This window comes from Bos javanicus, chromosome 11 (genome assembly GCF_032452875.1).
Source record: "Bos javanicus breed banteng chromosome 11, ARS-OSU_banteng_1.0, whole genome shotgun sequence".
NCBI lineage: Eukaryota > Metazoa > Chordata > Mammalia > Artiodactyla > Bovidae > Bos > Bos javanicus.
In genome coordinates, this window is record NC_083878.1 from 99,348,959 (window position 1) to 99,360,916 (window position 11,958).

Below are 11,958 nucleotides of genomic sequence, written 5' to 3' on the forward strand. Positions count from 1 at the left end.
GGGCTCTCACATTGTCAGGAGGTGATGGCACTAACCTTCCCCAGTTGGTGTGTTGCCTGTTTCCTGGGCCAGAGGAGGCTGAATGTGAGAGAGAAAAATGAAGCTACGTTATTTTGAGTGTATCGGCTGATGTGTAACTTGGCGCGTAGGCTTTAATTGACCTGTTGCCCTCCTCGGTGGTTCTTTCTAGCCTCCTCTGCTCCACTAGCTGAAGGGCTGAGACTGTCTTTCTGCTTTTTGCCACCCGCCTGCCCTTCCCCGCCCTCCGGTGCAGGTACCTTGAGGTTATGAGGAAGCTCCAAAAGACGTACCGAATGGAGCCGGCCGGCAGCCAGGGCGTGTGGGGCCTGGATGACTTCCAGTTTCTGCCCTTCATCTGGGGCAGTTCACAGCTGATAGGTACTGAAATGGGGCGTGGACCCCCCACCCCCAGCCCCCCTTCCTCCCTTCCTTCCTTCCCCTCCCTCCCAGGGCACACGCTGACAGCTTGTAAAGCAGGCATCAGAGCAGCTATTGATGGAGCCGGCTTGCTGCTGACCTGCTGCTGCAGCCGGCGGCGTGGCAGGCCAGGGAGGCGGAGGCCACGCACCACTGAGATAATGGGAGTGACACGGGCTGGGCTGAGGGCACGTGCTGGGCACACAATCGACTGGTGTGAGACACACCCCCAGTCCTGGCCACGGCTGTAGGGTTTTATGTTGAAGATGAGGGGTTCTTTTGACTCAGTGACCAGCATCATCCACTGTTATTATCAAGCTGTGCACAGGGGGCCGTTGGGGAGCTGCTCCCGGATGCTGGTCCAAGGCCCACCCACTACGAGCCTGCTCTGGTGGTGGTTCCCCTCAACTTTCCCACGGGCAAGCCAGAGTGGGTTAGGGTTCCATGTCTACTTGCATATAGAATGAACTGCCTTAAAAATAACATTAGTAAAGGATGCTTTGTTGAGTCCTTGCCCTGTGTCAGGCCCGCTCTCGGTGCTTCAGGGAGATCATCTCGAGGACCTTGGGCAGGGTCTTTGCCAGCAGACCGTCAACACTGACCTGGGCAGGTGCCATGCTGAGGGCTTTAGGCCGGTGCTGATGGCTAGGTACCCTCCCCACCCCCAGCCCTTACAGGGTGATCTTATCCCCACTGCATGGATGAGGAAACTGAGCCGCATGGCTGGAAAGAAGCAAGGCTGGTACTCATTACACTAGAGTACACACACAGGGCCGTTTACTGCTTCTGTGAGATCAAGTGTTGAGGGCGCAGGGGCAGATCTTGGGCCCTCAGGCGGGTGTTAACGGGGCTGGTTTGCTGTGGCCCGGTGGTGCCAGTGCCTGGTTCTGAACCTCGGGGCTCTTTGCTGCTTCCAGACCACCCATATCTGGAGCCCAGGCACTTTGTGGATGAGAAGGCCGTGAACGAGAACCACAAGGACTACATGTTCCTGGAGTGCATCCTGTTTATCACCGAGGTGAGAGAAAAGGAGTAAGGAAGGGGCCCCTGGCAGCCTCCGGGCCAAAAGGGCCTGAGGAGCCAGAGCTGCTCTCTGAAGGGGGCGGGGCCACCCCTAAAGCAGGTTATTGAAGAGGAGGCCCAGCTAGGCCTCTCTGAAAGGCAAAGCCACCTTCTGGCTGTCCAGGATCTCCTCCCCTAGATCAGTTTCTACTGGAGCTGACGGACTAAGACCTGGTCATTAGGTGGACTTGGTGACTGATGAGGCAGGTCTGAAGGGTGGGTGGGTGTCAGCATCTCTTGAGTGGGCCCCCAGCGTCTGTAGAGCTACGTGTGTGTGGATGTGTGTGATGGAGCCTTTGTAGGAGTTGGAGAGACTAGAGTGGACAGCCAGACAGATTTCTGTTGAAGGTTCACACCTCTGTTGGTGTCTGAGGACAGAGGCCTCATGAAGTGCTGGAAGTGAAAGTTAGTAGGCCTGGACCCTCAGGCCACCCAGCAGGGATCATTTAGGTGCGTGTTGTTATCCCGCTAAAGTAGGATCTCCCACAGTATGGCCTTGGACCACTTCCTCAGAGTCGCCTGGGGAGCTTGTTGAAATGCACGGTCTTGGGCCCCACCACAGCTTTCTGAATCAGAATCTTGGGGGACATGCGCTAGGACCCTGAATTTAAGCACAGGACATGAGCCAGGTGACTGTGCATCAAAGGTGGGGGCCCACTGCTTTGGGGGCCTCTCAAGAAGCCTTTTCAGCTTCCCTGCCTAGTGCCTGACCCCCACAGACTTCCAAGGGGCCTCCTGCAGAGGTCCTGCCCACATTCTCTTTCCTGATGCCTACAAGCATTCCCCTGGCCCCAGCGACCTCCCTGGCACTCTCGTGGATCCCCCCTCCCTGTGGGGGCTGCTCTCTCTGCTGCCCATTCTGTCCCCTAAAGAGAGGGCCGCCTGGTTAAACAGCCGTAGCTGCAGGCTCTCCTGGTCAGCATTCGGCTCAGGCCTCTGCCAAACTCCAGAGGCCAGAGGGGAATGACACGTTTTTCCAAGTCAGCAAATGAAGCCTGTTCTGACGGCTGAGTGGCCGCCGCTTCATTCCCTGAGATCTGCTGCCTTCAGCACTGTAGGCACCCCAAGGTCGGAAGGACTCCAGGGCAGCCTGGTTGGCTGCCTTGAGAGCCAGTCACATGCTGCTGACTCCAGACTAGGTCGGGAGGGTCTGAAGAGCCCGGAGACACCTGGGGCTGGGCGGGGAGAAGGGGTGGCTTCGCTGGCCCCTCTAAGAGGCTAAGCTGGTTAGGCTCCCCCAGGTGGCTGGCCAAGCCCCAGGGCCCCTATTAGTAACTAATGAGGTAGAAAACCAGGCTGGGCCTCAGGGAATATGGGAATTGACTCCACGTTAAAATTTTGTATTTTTGTTTATTTGTTTGATTATGCTCGGTATGTATAAAAACCCAAAAGCCTTCCCAAAATTTGGGACGCAGGTCTTCTGCTAGAGGAAGTCCTACAGTGGCCGCTAGGTGGTGCTAAAGACACACTGAACTTAGCGGAGGTTTTGATAATAGACGAGGTAGAGGCGTGAACTGGGAGGAGGCCGGCAGGCCCTCGAGTTCTAGGTTGTTCTGCACCCTCTGTTCAAGGCCTGGTTCTCACCCTGGGTCTGGTGCTTGGGCGTGGTGGGAGGTGCTGGATGCTAGCAGGGGCATGCCGCAGAGCTCAGAGTGCTGGCAGGGGCCCTTCTCACCCATTTGGCCCGCCCTGAGCCGGCTGGCGCGGTTCCTGTTGAGGGCACACATTGTGCTAGTTCTCCAGAGTCTGGGCTCAGCACCCAGACAGGGCTTTCGCAGCCCCTCGGTGGTGGTGAGGGAGGCCCTGACTGACGGCTGCAAGGAGCTCTGTGTGCCATGGCCTGTGTGCTGTGGCTGGGACGGGGGCAGTGTTGCCTCTGCAAAACCAGGGATTCGCTAGGGCTGGTGCAACTGGGAGACTGAACAGACAAGAGTTGGAAAGGAGACCGGGCCAGCCTGGGACCTGCCCTGGTGGCCCTGGGCCTCCCACACGAGGCCCTCACGGGGCAGGCTTCTCCACCTCAGGAAACGCAGCTCTGGCGCCTTTAAGAGCCCAGGGCAGGCAGGAGAAGGATTTCAGTTTCAATCTGGCTTCTAAATTTGGAGTTTTGGGAAGGGAGGGATCAGATTTCAGCTGGAAGGGAAGGAGCTGACAGGAAGGCGCTGTGCAGAGCCTCCCCCCCCCCCCATCCCCCCTCAGTTACTGACAGAGGAACCATTTACAAAAGGCCGATTCTCTTGGGAGTGGAGAGGCAGGAACGCAGCGTCTGTGAGTAATTTCCTGCTCAATATGGCTGCTCTGACTCACACAATTCCCCTGGGGTCACTGCGGGACTGCAGCTTGCTTGCTCGTTCTAGCTTTCTCTTCTCCCTTTGTGGCTAGAATGAGCTAATTTTTTTCTGTCTTCTCGACCCCATTCCTTTTTCCCCTCATCTGTCTTCCTTTCCAGAGTTACAGAGACTCCTTCCAAAGGGCTGAAGGGTGGAGGGGGGGTGGGGCAGAGAAAGCATCTTTGGCCTTTCCAGGGAGGGGGCTAGGACCTCTGGGGCCTCAGGGCTCAGGCCTCCCCCTGGCTATGAAAGGGTGCCAGAGAGGCCTTTTGGCTCACCATCCCATGCCCCTAGTAGGGAAGGCTGGCCCAGCAAGCAGAACCTCTGGTTTCCCCACACCCCTTTGCTAGCCTTGGCCGAAGAGCCCTTGCTGAGCAGACTCATGGAGCTGCAGCTGTGACAGAGGCCAGCAGGGTGCCTCCTGGGTGGTTTCTCACAGGGCTCAGTCCAGAGTGAGACTGGTTCTATAGCTCCAGTGATCCCTGAGCTTCTCAGGGCCTGGAAGTATGCAAGAGAGGGCTGGAGCCTGGCACTACTCCCGTGGGGCAGGGTGCCTGGGGAAGGGGCGGGGCGAGGGGAGGATGGGGTGGAGTCTGATGGAGTGGGGCTCCAGAACAAAGCTCTGAGGGCGAGGACCAGCGCCTGCAGGCTGGGGGCTCCTGGCTGCCTTCCTGGAGGAAGGAGTCTTAGAGAGAGGAGGGGGAAGTCTGGGTGAAGGGACCGGCCCAGGAGAAGCCCAGTGGGGACCTTGGGCTGTGGCCTCACTGCTCAGGGAAGGAGCCTATTGTCCATGCTCCTGAACCTGGGGGTTGAGACAGGTTTTTGCGGGGGGACTTGGGCCAGGGAAGGGAGATGACAGGGTTAAGTAAAATGGCAGCTTTTTCAGCTTTGATCTTGCAGTTTTGTAAGTGTTGCCCTCACTGGGGGAGTGAGAGAGTGGGTCACCAGGCGAGTCCACAGCCATGGGTGAGGGCTTTGTGCTCGTGGGACCCGCACTCATGCCCAATACAGAGAGAGGGCTGAGGGACCCCCATCCCTTCTCCCTGGAACAGCTTTCCACCAGCCCCGCCTCCACACATAGCCTCTTCTGGAACCTTCCACCTACTCGAGGTCCAAGTCAGCTTTCTCACCAGCTCAGCCTCTGCTTTTCAGACTTTTTCTTTTGATGCCTGTGCTCAGGGTCCCGTCCCCCAGCATCAGCCGGGGAGGGGGCAGTGTGGAGGGGATTGTGAACTGCCTGTTAATAAATACAGATGTGCTGGCCTTGTGCTGTCTGAGGGGTGCACTCAGGCGCACGCGCTTCCTCGTCTCAGTGCTGGTTTCTGAGATCATGGAGGCTCCACTGGGCCTGCTGCAGGATTTCTTCCAAGAGGAGGGACTGGGACCGTACGGTCCTTGCTCCTGCCTGTCTCTCGCTGCTGGGGTTGCCATCCCTTCTCCACTCGGCTGCCAGGTCAGGCTGGCTTTCTAAAGACGTTCCTCCCGCATCTGCTGCAGGTGACCCGTGTTTTTCCCCTCTTTTCCTTCTTCCCTCCACCTCCCATGAAGAAGGCAGTCAGGTGCTTGGGCTTGGTCCAGGCCCTCTCCCAAACCGACCCTTCCCTAGGCTCTTCCAGCTCTCCCTGTGGCAGGCCAAGAGAGACCCTGTCTCTGGCACATGTGTATGTATGCGTGCACGTGGGCATATGCACACATGCGCCTGCCTGCACGACTGCCACCCCATAGGTGCCTGCTGCCACCTGGTCTTCGTGAGAGTGTGTGTGCGTGTGTCTGTATGTACGTCTGTGTGTTTACATGTGTATGTATGTGCTTACATGTTGTGTGTGTGTACACATGTGTGTGCTGGAGCAGCCTTGCTGCAGGGAGCAGGTGGTAGGCTCCAGGGCCCACATCTCCAGCTTGTGAACTCTTCTTTTCCAGATGAAGACAGGCCCCTTTGCAGAACACTCCAACCAGCTGTGGAACATCAGCGCTGTCCCCTCCTGGTCCAAAGTGAACCAGGGTCTCATCCGCATGTATAAGGCCGAGGTGAGTGGGGACTGGCTGGCACTCTCGGTTCTGGGCGCCCTCACCCCCACCCCACTGTTCTGCTCTCTGTCCAGCTCTGAGTTGTGGGCCAGCCCCTTCTGACACCTGAGGCCTGTGAATCTCTGTCTTTGGGATGGGCAGCCAGAAAAGCCCTGTGACTGAGGCCAGACCCTGCTGCTCCTGGGTCTCTGTTCCCACTTGTCAAATGGCTGGAGGCACTTCTCAGCTCTGTCCTGTGGGGACGCGATAAAGGAAACAGGCTTGGGAAAAGGCTCTATCCTTTGGAGACGTCATCCAAAATGATGTTTCTCCCACCTTGGTGTGTCTGATAGCTGGGCAGGTGGGAGGTCTTGTGGGGAGGCCCAGGGCTACATTTTTAATAACCACTTCTGGGGTCCTCCCTGCTCTCCAGTCAGAGCAGCAGGGAGAGGTGTGGGCCTCCGGAGGTCCCCCTGCTGGGGGGCGGCCACCCCCTTTCCTGCCCCCTCTGCTCGTCCTCCTTGGCAACCTTCTCCCCTCCAAGGACGTGACTTTTTCTCTGGCAAGTAGGGAGGAGACATTTCTTCCCACCCTGTTCTTTACTCTAGCTCTTCCACATCTTAGGCAGACCAGTCCTAGAACTGCTTGACCTTGACCCGGGAGGGCCTGGCGTGAAGTCCCTCACCCGGAGCAGTGGGTCCCAAACTCCCCTCTTTTCACCCTTCGGCTGGTGGTCTCAGGTGTTGTTCTGGAGGTGCTTCTCTCTCGACCCTTGGTCATCCCTCTCCAGGGAAGGGGAAGGTTGTCTAGGTGGCCTCCTTACAGCCAGAGCTCACTCAGGGCCGTCAGCAGAGGCAGAGGAGCAGGAAGGGTAGGGTACAGGGCGCTGGGTGTGGCTGGGAGTACCAGCGCTTCCAGTGGCCTGGATCCCTCTGTGCCGCCCTGAAGGGGTTAAAGGTGCTGGGACTGACCAGGCCTGGCCCTCTCCCTCCCTTCCGCCTCCTCCCCCTCCGGTCCTCTTCCTCTGGACTTCACATCCTGTGTTTAGGTTCCAGCCCACATACCTCTCTAATCTGAGAGGAGCCTTTGCTGGGGCTGGGCAGGCTCCATCCGGCCCTCAGCCCTCCACACTGGCCCTCCTGCTGGAGAGTCCCCAGGGCACTGCCCTCTGTGTGTCCTGTTGTTCTCGACCCCTCCCCACCCCAGTCCCACAGTGGATGCTGAAGGGGTCTCCCCGCTGCCGCCCCCTCCAGGCCCTCCCACCCCCCACCTCTCCATAGGCTGGACTCTGGTGCCTTCCCTGCCTAGGATCTTAGATGCTGTCCTTCCTGCAGGCTCTTACTTGAGTGACTAAACTTATCTTGACCTGGGCCCCTAAGGGCGGAACAGGAGGCCCTGCCTCCGGTCCCTACCTTTGTCCAGAGGCAAAAGAACCCTGGCTGGAGGAGCAGGGTAAGACTGCAGCCCTGATGGTGCCGCACAAACAAAGCGGTCGAAGGTAGAACAATTGTCCGTGTGTCTCTGGCTGTTGAACACAGGAGGTCAGCGACTGCAAACTGCCCGCAGCTCAGGACCAGACAGAGGGAGCGCTGAGCAGATAACCCAGCGCCCTTCCTGAAACCCAGAAATTGCGGCTCTGGCTGCACGCAGCCTGCCAGCCGCTGTGTGGTGGCCACGCCTTGGTAGGACAACCCTGGGACTCGCTGACTCTTAAGTCTAGGGCCACCGAGTCCCTGTAACCTGCAGCAGCCATTTATAAGTTGCCAGCAGGTCACCCTTAGTCTGTGATCCCTGGGGTTGTGGAGTCGCACACTCTCTGAGCAGAGGAAAGCTAGGAGTGGACTCGTTCTTCCAGATGGGTTCCGGTCCTTAGGGACCTTGGGTCCTTGGGGACCTCCGAGGCCTGCCAGTTCTGAAGTACAGAGGGAGTTTAGCAGAGGCCAGAGCCCGAGACAGAGTTGGCTGCGGGAGGGGAGCTGCCCTGAGTTGCCACGAAGGCCTGTCTGGGCCTGGCGCTTGGGCCCAACTGTCTGCATCTTCAAGCTGCCTGTCTCGGCCTTTCTGAGTGGAAGAACCAGATGCTTCTGGGGCCCTTGTTGGGGTGGGCCTGTCTTTCCTGAGGGCTGGCCCCATGCAGGTGTTCCCTTCAGAAGGGTCTGTCAGGACCGAGGAGCTCCTTCTCTCCCTGACTCACTGGGAGCTGGGAGGGCCGCCCGCTGGAAGGTCTGGACTCAGCTTGGCTGAAGCAGTTGCTCTGTCCAGAGCACAGGTATTGCCGGCACAGGTCACTGCTCTGGAGAAGAGGCGTGGCCTGAGGCGCCTCTGCTGTGACCCTGGCGCTCCACTTCTTTTGCCCCAAGCAGCCCTTTGCCTTTAGCCCAGTTCCTCACCTCCCCCTGGCCCTGGGGAAGCTTGTTTGGGGGATCCCTGAGGGCAGAGTGAACAGAACCCCTGCTCAAGTCCCCTAAGCCTCTTGCCTTTATAACTTCTCAGGCCTGAAAGCTAGAAGCAGGTTGACCTTTGACTCTTTCTGGAATTCCAGGGCCCTAGGGGGCCCCCCTTTGACAAACTCCTACCACTTCCTCCATGATCTAAGCACAATGGCAGCTGCCTTTGCCTCTGGCCTGGATTTGCTGCTCCTCCCCGCCAGGGGCCACCCCCAGCTGCCTGCCCCCCACTTTGTCTGCCCCAGGCCCAGGGTCTGACTGTGGCCTGGAGCTCTGCTCCCTCACACAGCTTAGCTCCCCATCCTTCCATCATCAGAGATTTCCCTTCCTGCTCACCTCCAGGCCCTCTTCAGGCTTTGTGGACCATCCCTGACTCTGAGAGACAGACACAAACACGCGCGCACGCACGCGCACACACACACACACACACACACACACCCTCCCACCCCACCCCCCCCACCCCCATGGCAAAGGCCCCTTCATCTTTGCTGCTGGCTCTTGAGGTCATGGACCCCGGGCCAACGCTGGCCTTTGTTCCTCTGAGGTAGCAGGAGAAGGGGACAGTAACAGGATGGGACCCTTGCCCTCTCTGAGGCCAAAACCCTGTTCCACCCCAGCCAGGAGGTGCACATCCTGCCTGCCTGTGCAGCCAGAGGTCTGAGAGGAAGCCCCCTTCCCTTGCATGCACGGGGCTGCTGCCTGTGTGGTGGGCTGACGCGGGGGGTGGGGGTGGCCCCCCTCCTTTTCGGGCCCCTCGTGATGCGGACACGGTGCCTGGGCCAGACGGCAGGCTCTGCTTCTCCCGTCTCCCCTCCTCTGCCGCAGCCCTGGGCCGAGGCCCTGGCCCGACTGGCTTCAGGCAGCCATCCCCCTGCCCATTGCGCTTGTCCTCTGCCCGAGCACTGGGCTGCTGGGAATTGCCCTGTGGTAGGGGGAGTTGAGGTTCTTTCTGTCAGCCGGTTCTTTCTGTCTCACTCTGAAGTGCCAGGATGGCTTTTTCAGTCTGGAGAACTGAAAAGTGGGAAAACGGGCCTTGGGCCCATCTTAGCTGGCATCCCGGTGTATCCCCATGCCTCTTCAGGGCGGGCCCTGGGCAAGGGGTCCCCGTGGTCTGGAGGGTTCTTTTCCCCTCTGGGCCCCAGCTCATCCCTCTGGGCCTAGTGGTGTCACTTGGCTGCCCCTCTTCTTTGCTGCTGCCTTATGGGGTTGAGCTGCCTTCTCCCCCATCTCCTCCCTGTCTCTTACTCTCCTGTCCTTACTAGGGCCTGGCCTGATTGTTGTGGAGTGGGTGGCTTTGGGTGGGAAGGGCTGGTCAGGAACGGGTGGGAAGCTCTGTTCTTCCCCAGAGGCTTGGGGGCTGCTCTGGGACCGGGCCACTTCCTTGGCCCTGGACGGACACCTGCTGCAGCCGCACATGGGAGTCGTCCGGGGGTCTCTCCGAGGCCTGAGCGGCCAGGCGGGGCTTGGCAGGGCACCACGCAGCTCTCACCTGTCCTCTCCGCCCTTTCTCCTCGCAGTGCCTGGAGAAGTTCCCCGTGATCCAGCACTTCAAGTTCGGGAGCCTCCTGCCCATCCATCCCGTCATGTCGTCATGCTGAGAGCAGCCTGTCCTGGCTGCCGTTCCCGTGCCTGCCCTCCCCAACTCCAGCTGCTGCCCCCTCCCCACCCCCTCCCCTTGTTCTTTCTGTTTGATGAGAGGCTGTTTACTGGGGTGGGTGCTGAGTACGGGGCTGATAGAGGCTCAGGGCATAGGGCTGAAGGACCCAGGTCAGGAGAAGTGACCAAAGTGTGGCCAGTTTCCCGCCTTGCCCTGCGTGGACGGGCAAGGTGAGGGGGCCGGCGCAGGGTCCCGGGGCCCTGCTCCTGCCCTGGCCTCCCTCTCCTTCCATTCAGTCCCATCTGAGCCCAGGCTGACCCGGCCACTGTGGGTGGGGGTAGGTACTCTGCTGTGGCCATTGCTTTCCCTCGCAGGTTGCCTTTCTAGGGGTTGGAGCAGCTGCTTCCCCCGCGGGGTGGGGCAGTTTCCTAAGCCATGTTTGGGTGGGTGTCTGGGGGTCCTGAGGGCTGGAGGCTGAGGCTGGCAGCCAGCCTGGGATGGGGTTGGGAAGGGAGAAGCGTGGACTCTTCTGGCCGGTGACCCTCCCACCTCTTCCTCATGCTGACCCCCAGCCTGTGGGGGCCCCTGTGTCCAGTGCCTCATCCTTGCTTTTCTGCTCTCTGGCTCCAGGGAACCCTCTGGAGGGCCCGGCAGGGCTTGCTCCCCAGGCTCTCCCTGGCTGGGAGCGGGTGGCAGAAACTCTGGAGGAAAGAGGGTGGGCTGGGGCCGGTTGCCGCCGTGTAGCACCTGGGCTGCTCCCTGCATTCTCCGGCTGCTCCTGCTCCCTCATTGCTGCTGCTTCTGCAAGCCCTTGGCGCTGCTTCCCAGCCCCTCGTCCTGCTGCCTCCCCGGACTTGCCCGGTGGGGCTCCAGGAGAAGCTGTGAGGATGGGCAGGGGCAGGGCTGGTCCGGACTGGGGGCTGCTAGCAACAGCCGGCCACCTCCAGAGTTTTCTTCTGGGGGAGGGCTGCTTCCAGTCCTGACTCTCCGCTGCCCCTCCCCGTATCTGGGCCCACCCACCCTTCTGGGAAGGGGGAGCACCTGAGAAGCACAATCGAGGGGCTTGGCCTTCGCGTCTGGGCCGGTGGCCTGGGCAGAGGCTGGGACAGGGGCCGCCAGAGTCACAGAAATAGTTTCCTAGGAGAGGCTCAGCGCCTGCCTCCCCCCAGGGCCCCCACACCACCGCCTTCCTGGCTCCTCCTCCCCTGTGCCCCCAGGGCCTCCCTGGCCTGGCGCCTTCATTGCTGTTCAGATTAAAGCCTCTGTCTTGCACCTGCTGCCTGTGTGAGGCGTGTCTTTATGCCATGCGCTTGTTCCCTCCACACGGCAGTCTGTCCCCTATCAAGTCCCCTTCCCTTGGGCCAAGGAGTCTAGGGCTTGAGCTGTTTCAGCTGAGGCCTGGGGGCCCTGAGTTCAAATCCTGGTTGTCACCACGCCCAGCTGCAAGGTCTTAGGTAAATTACTGATTCTCTCTGATCCTCAGCTTCCTCATCTATAAAATGGGGATACACATAGGGTGATTGTGAGGAGCCAGTGTGGGGTGTGAAGTCCTCAGCACAGGGCCTGGCACACAGCAAACGCTCTGCGGTCACTGTGGCTATTCTGAGCCCCTGGGTCAGCCCTGAACTGGCCTGAGCAGTCATTGGATTGGGCCTGACTGACTTGTGAACTGGGCCCCTGAAGTTTTTAAGGGGGTACCCTCTACACACTCTCCACTCCTCATGTCCATGTCTTGCTGGAGTTGGAAGTCTGGGTTGGGCTGCTGTGCCCTAGACTTGGCTTCTGTCTTCAGACGAGCCTCCTCCAAAAACAAGATCCCTTGGCCTTTGGCCCAGCCTCGGAGGGGAGGCCTCGCACAGAGTAAGGAGAGCCTGGTGGCCAAGAGCCCTGCCTTTGGAGTCAGACTGATTGAGTTCAACCCAAAGCCCGCGCAGCTTGGTGGCTTGGAGACCCTGATAGTTGACTTCATGTCTGAGCCTCTCCTCAGAAAAATGAGCAAAGTGATAACTTAGGTCATGGATTCTGGGATTCATTCATTTTTCAAGTAGTGGCTGTACTTTCCGCATTCTAATGTTGA

At 59.5% G+C, this 11,958-nt stretch overlaps 1 protein-coding gene across 2 annotated transcripts in view; it reads left to right on the forward strand.

The window, feature by feature from the left end:
* Nucleotides 1–11,158, forward strand: part of PTPA (protein phosphatase 2 phosphatase activator) — a 32,907-nt gene extending 21,749 nt beyond the window's left edge. For both annotated transcript variants that reach the window (XM_061433794.1, XM_061433795.1), the window contains exons 7-10: nucleotides 275–399; nucleotides 1,356–1,456; nucleotides 5,751–5,858; nucleotides 9,802–11,158. In XM_061433794.1, the coding sequence (XP_061289778.1) occupies nucleotides 275–399; nucleotides 1,356–1,456; nucleotides 5,751–5,858; nucleotides 9,802–9,882 (415 nt within the window). In that variant the 3' untranslated portion in view covers nucleotides 9,883–11,158. The remainder of the gene's footprint in view (nucleotides 1–274; nucleotides 400–1,355; nucleotides 1,457–5,750; nucleotides 5,859–9,801) is intronic.
* The last annotated feature ends 800 nt before the right edge of the window (nucleotides 11,159–11,958 follow it).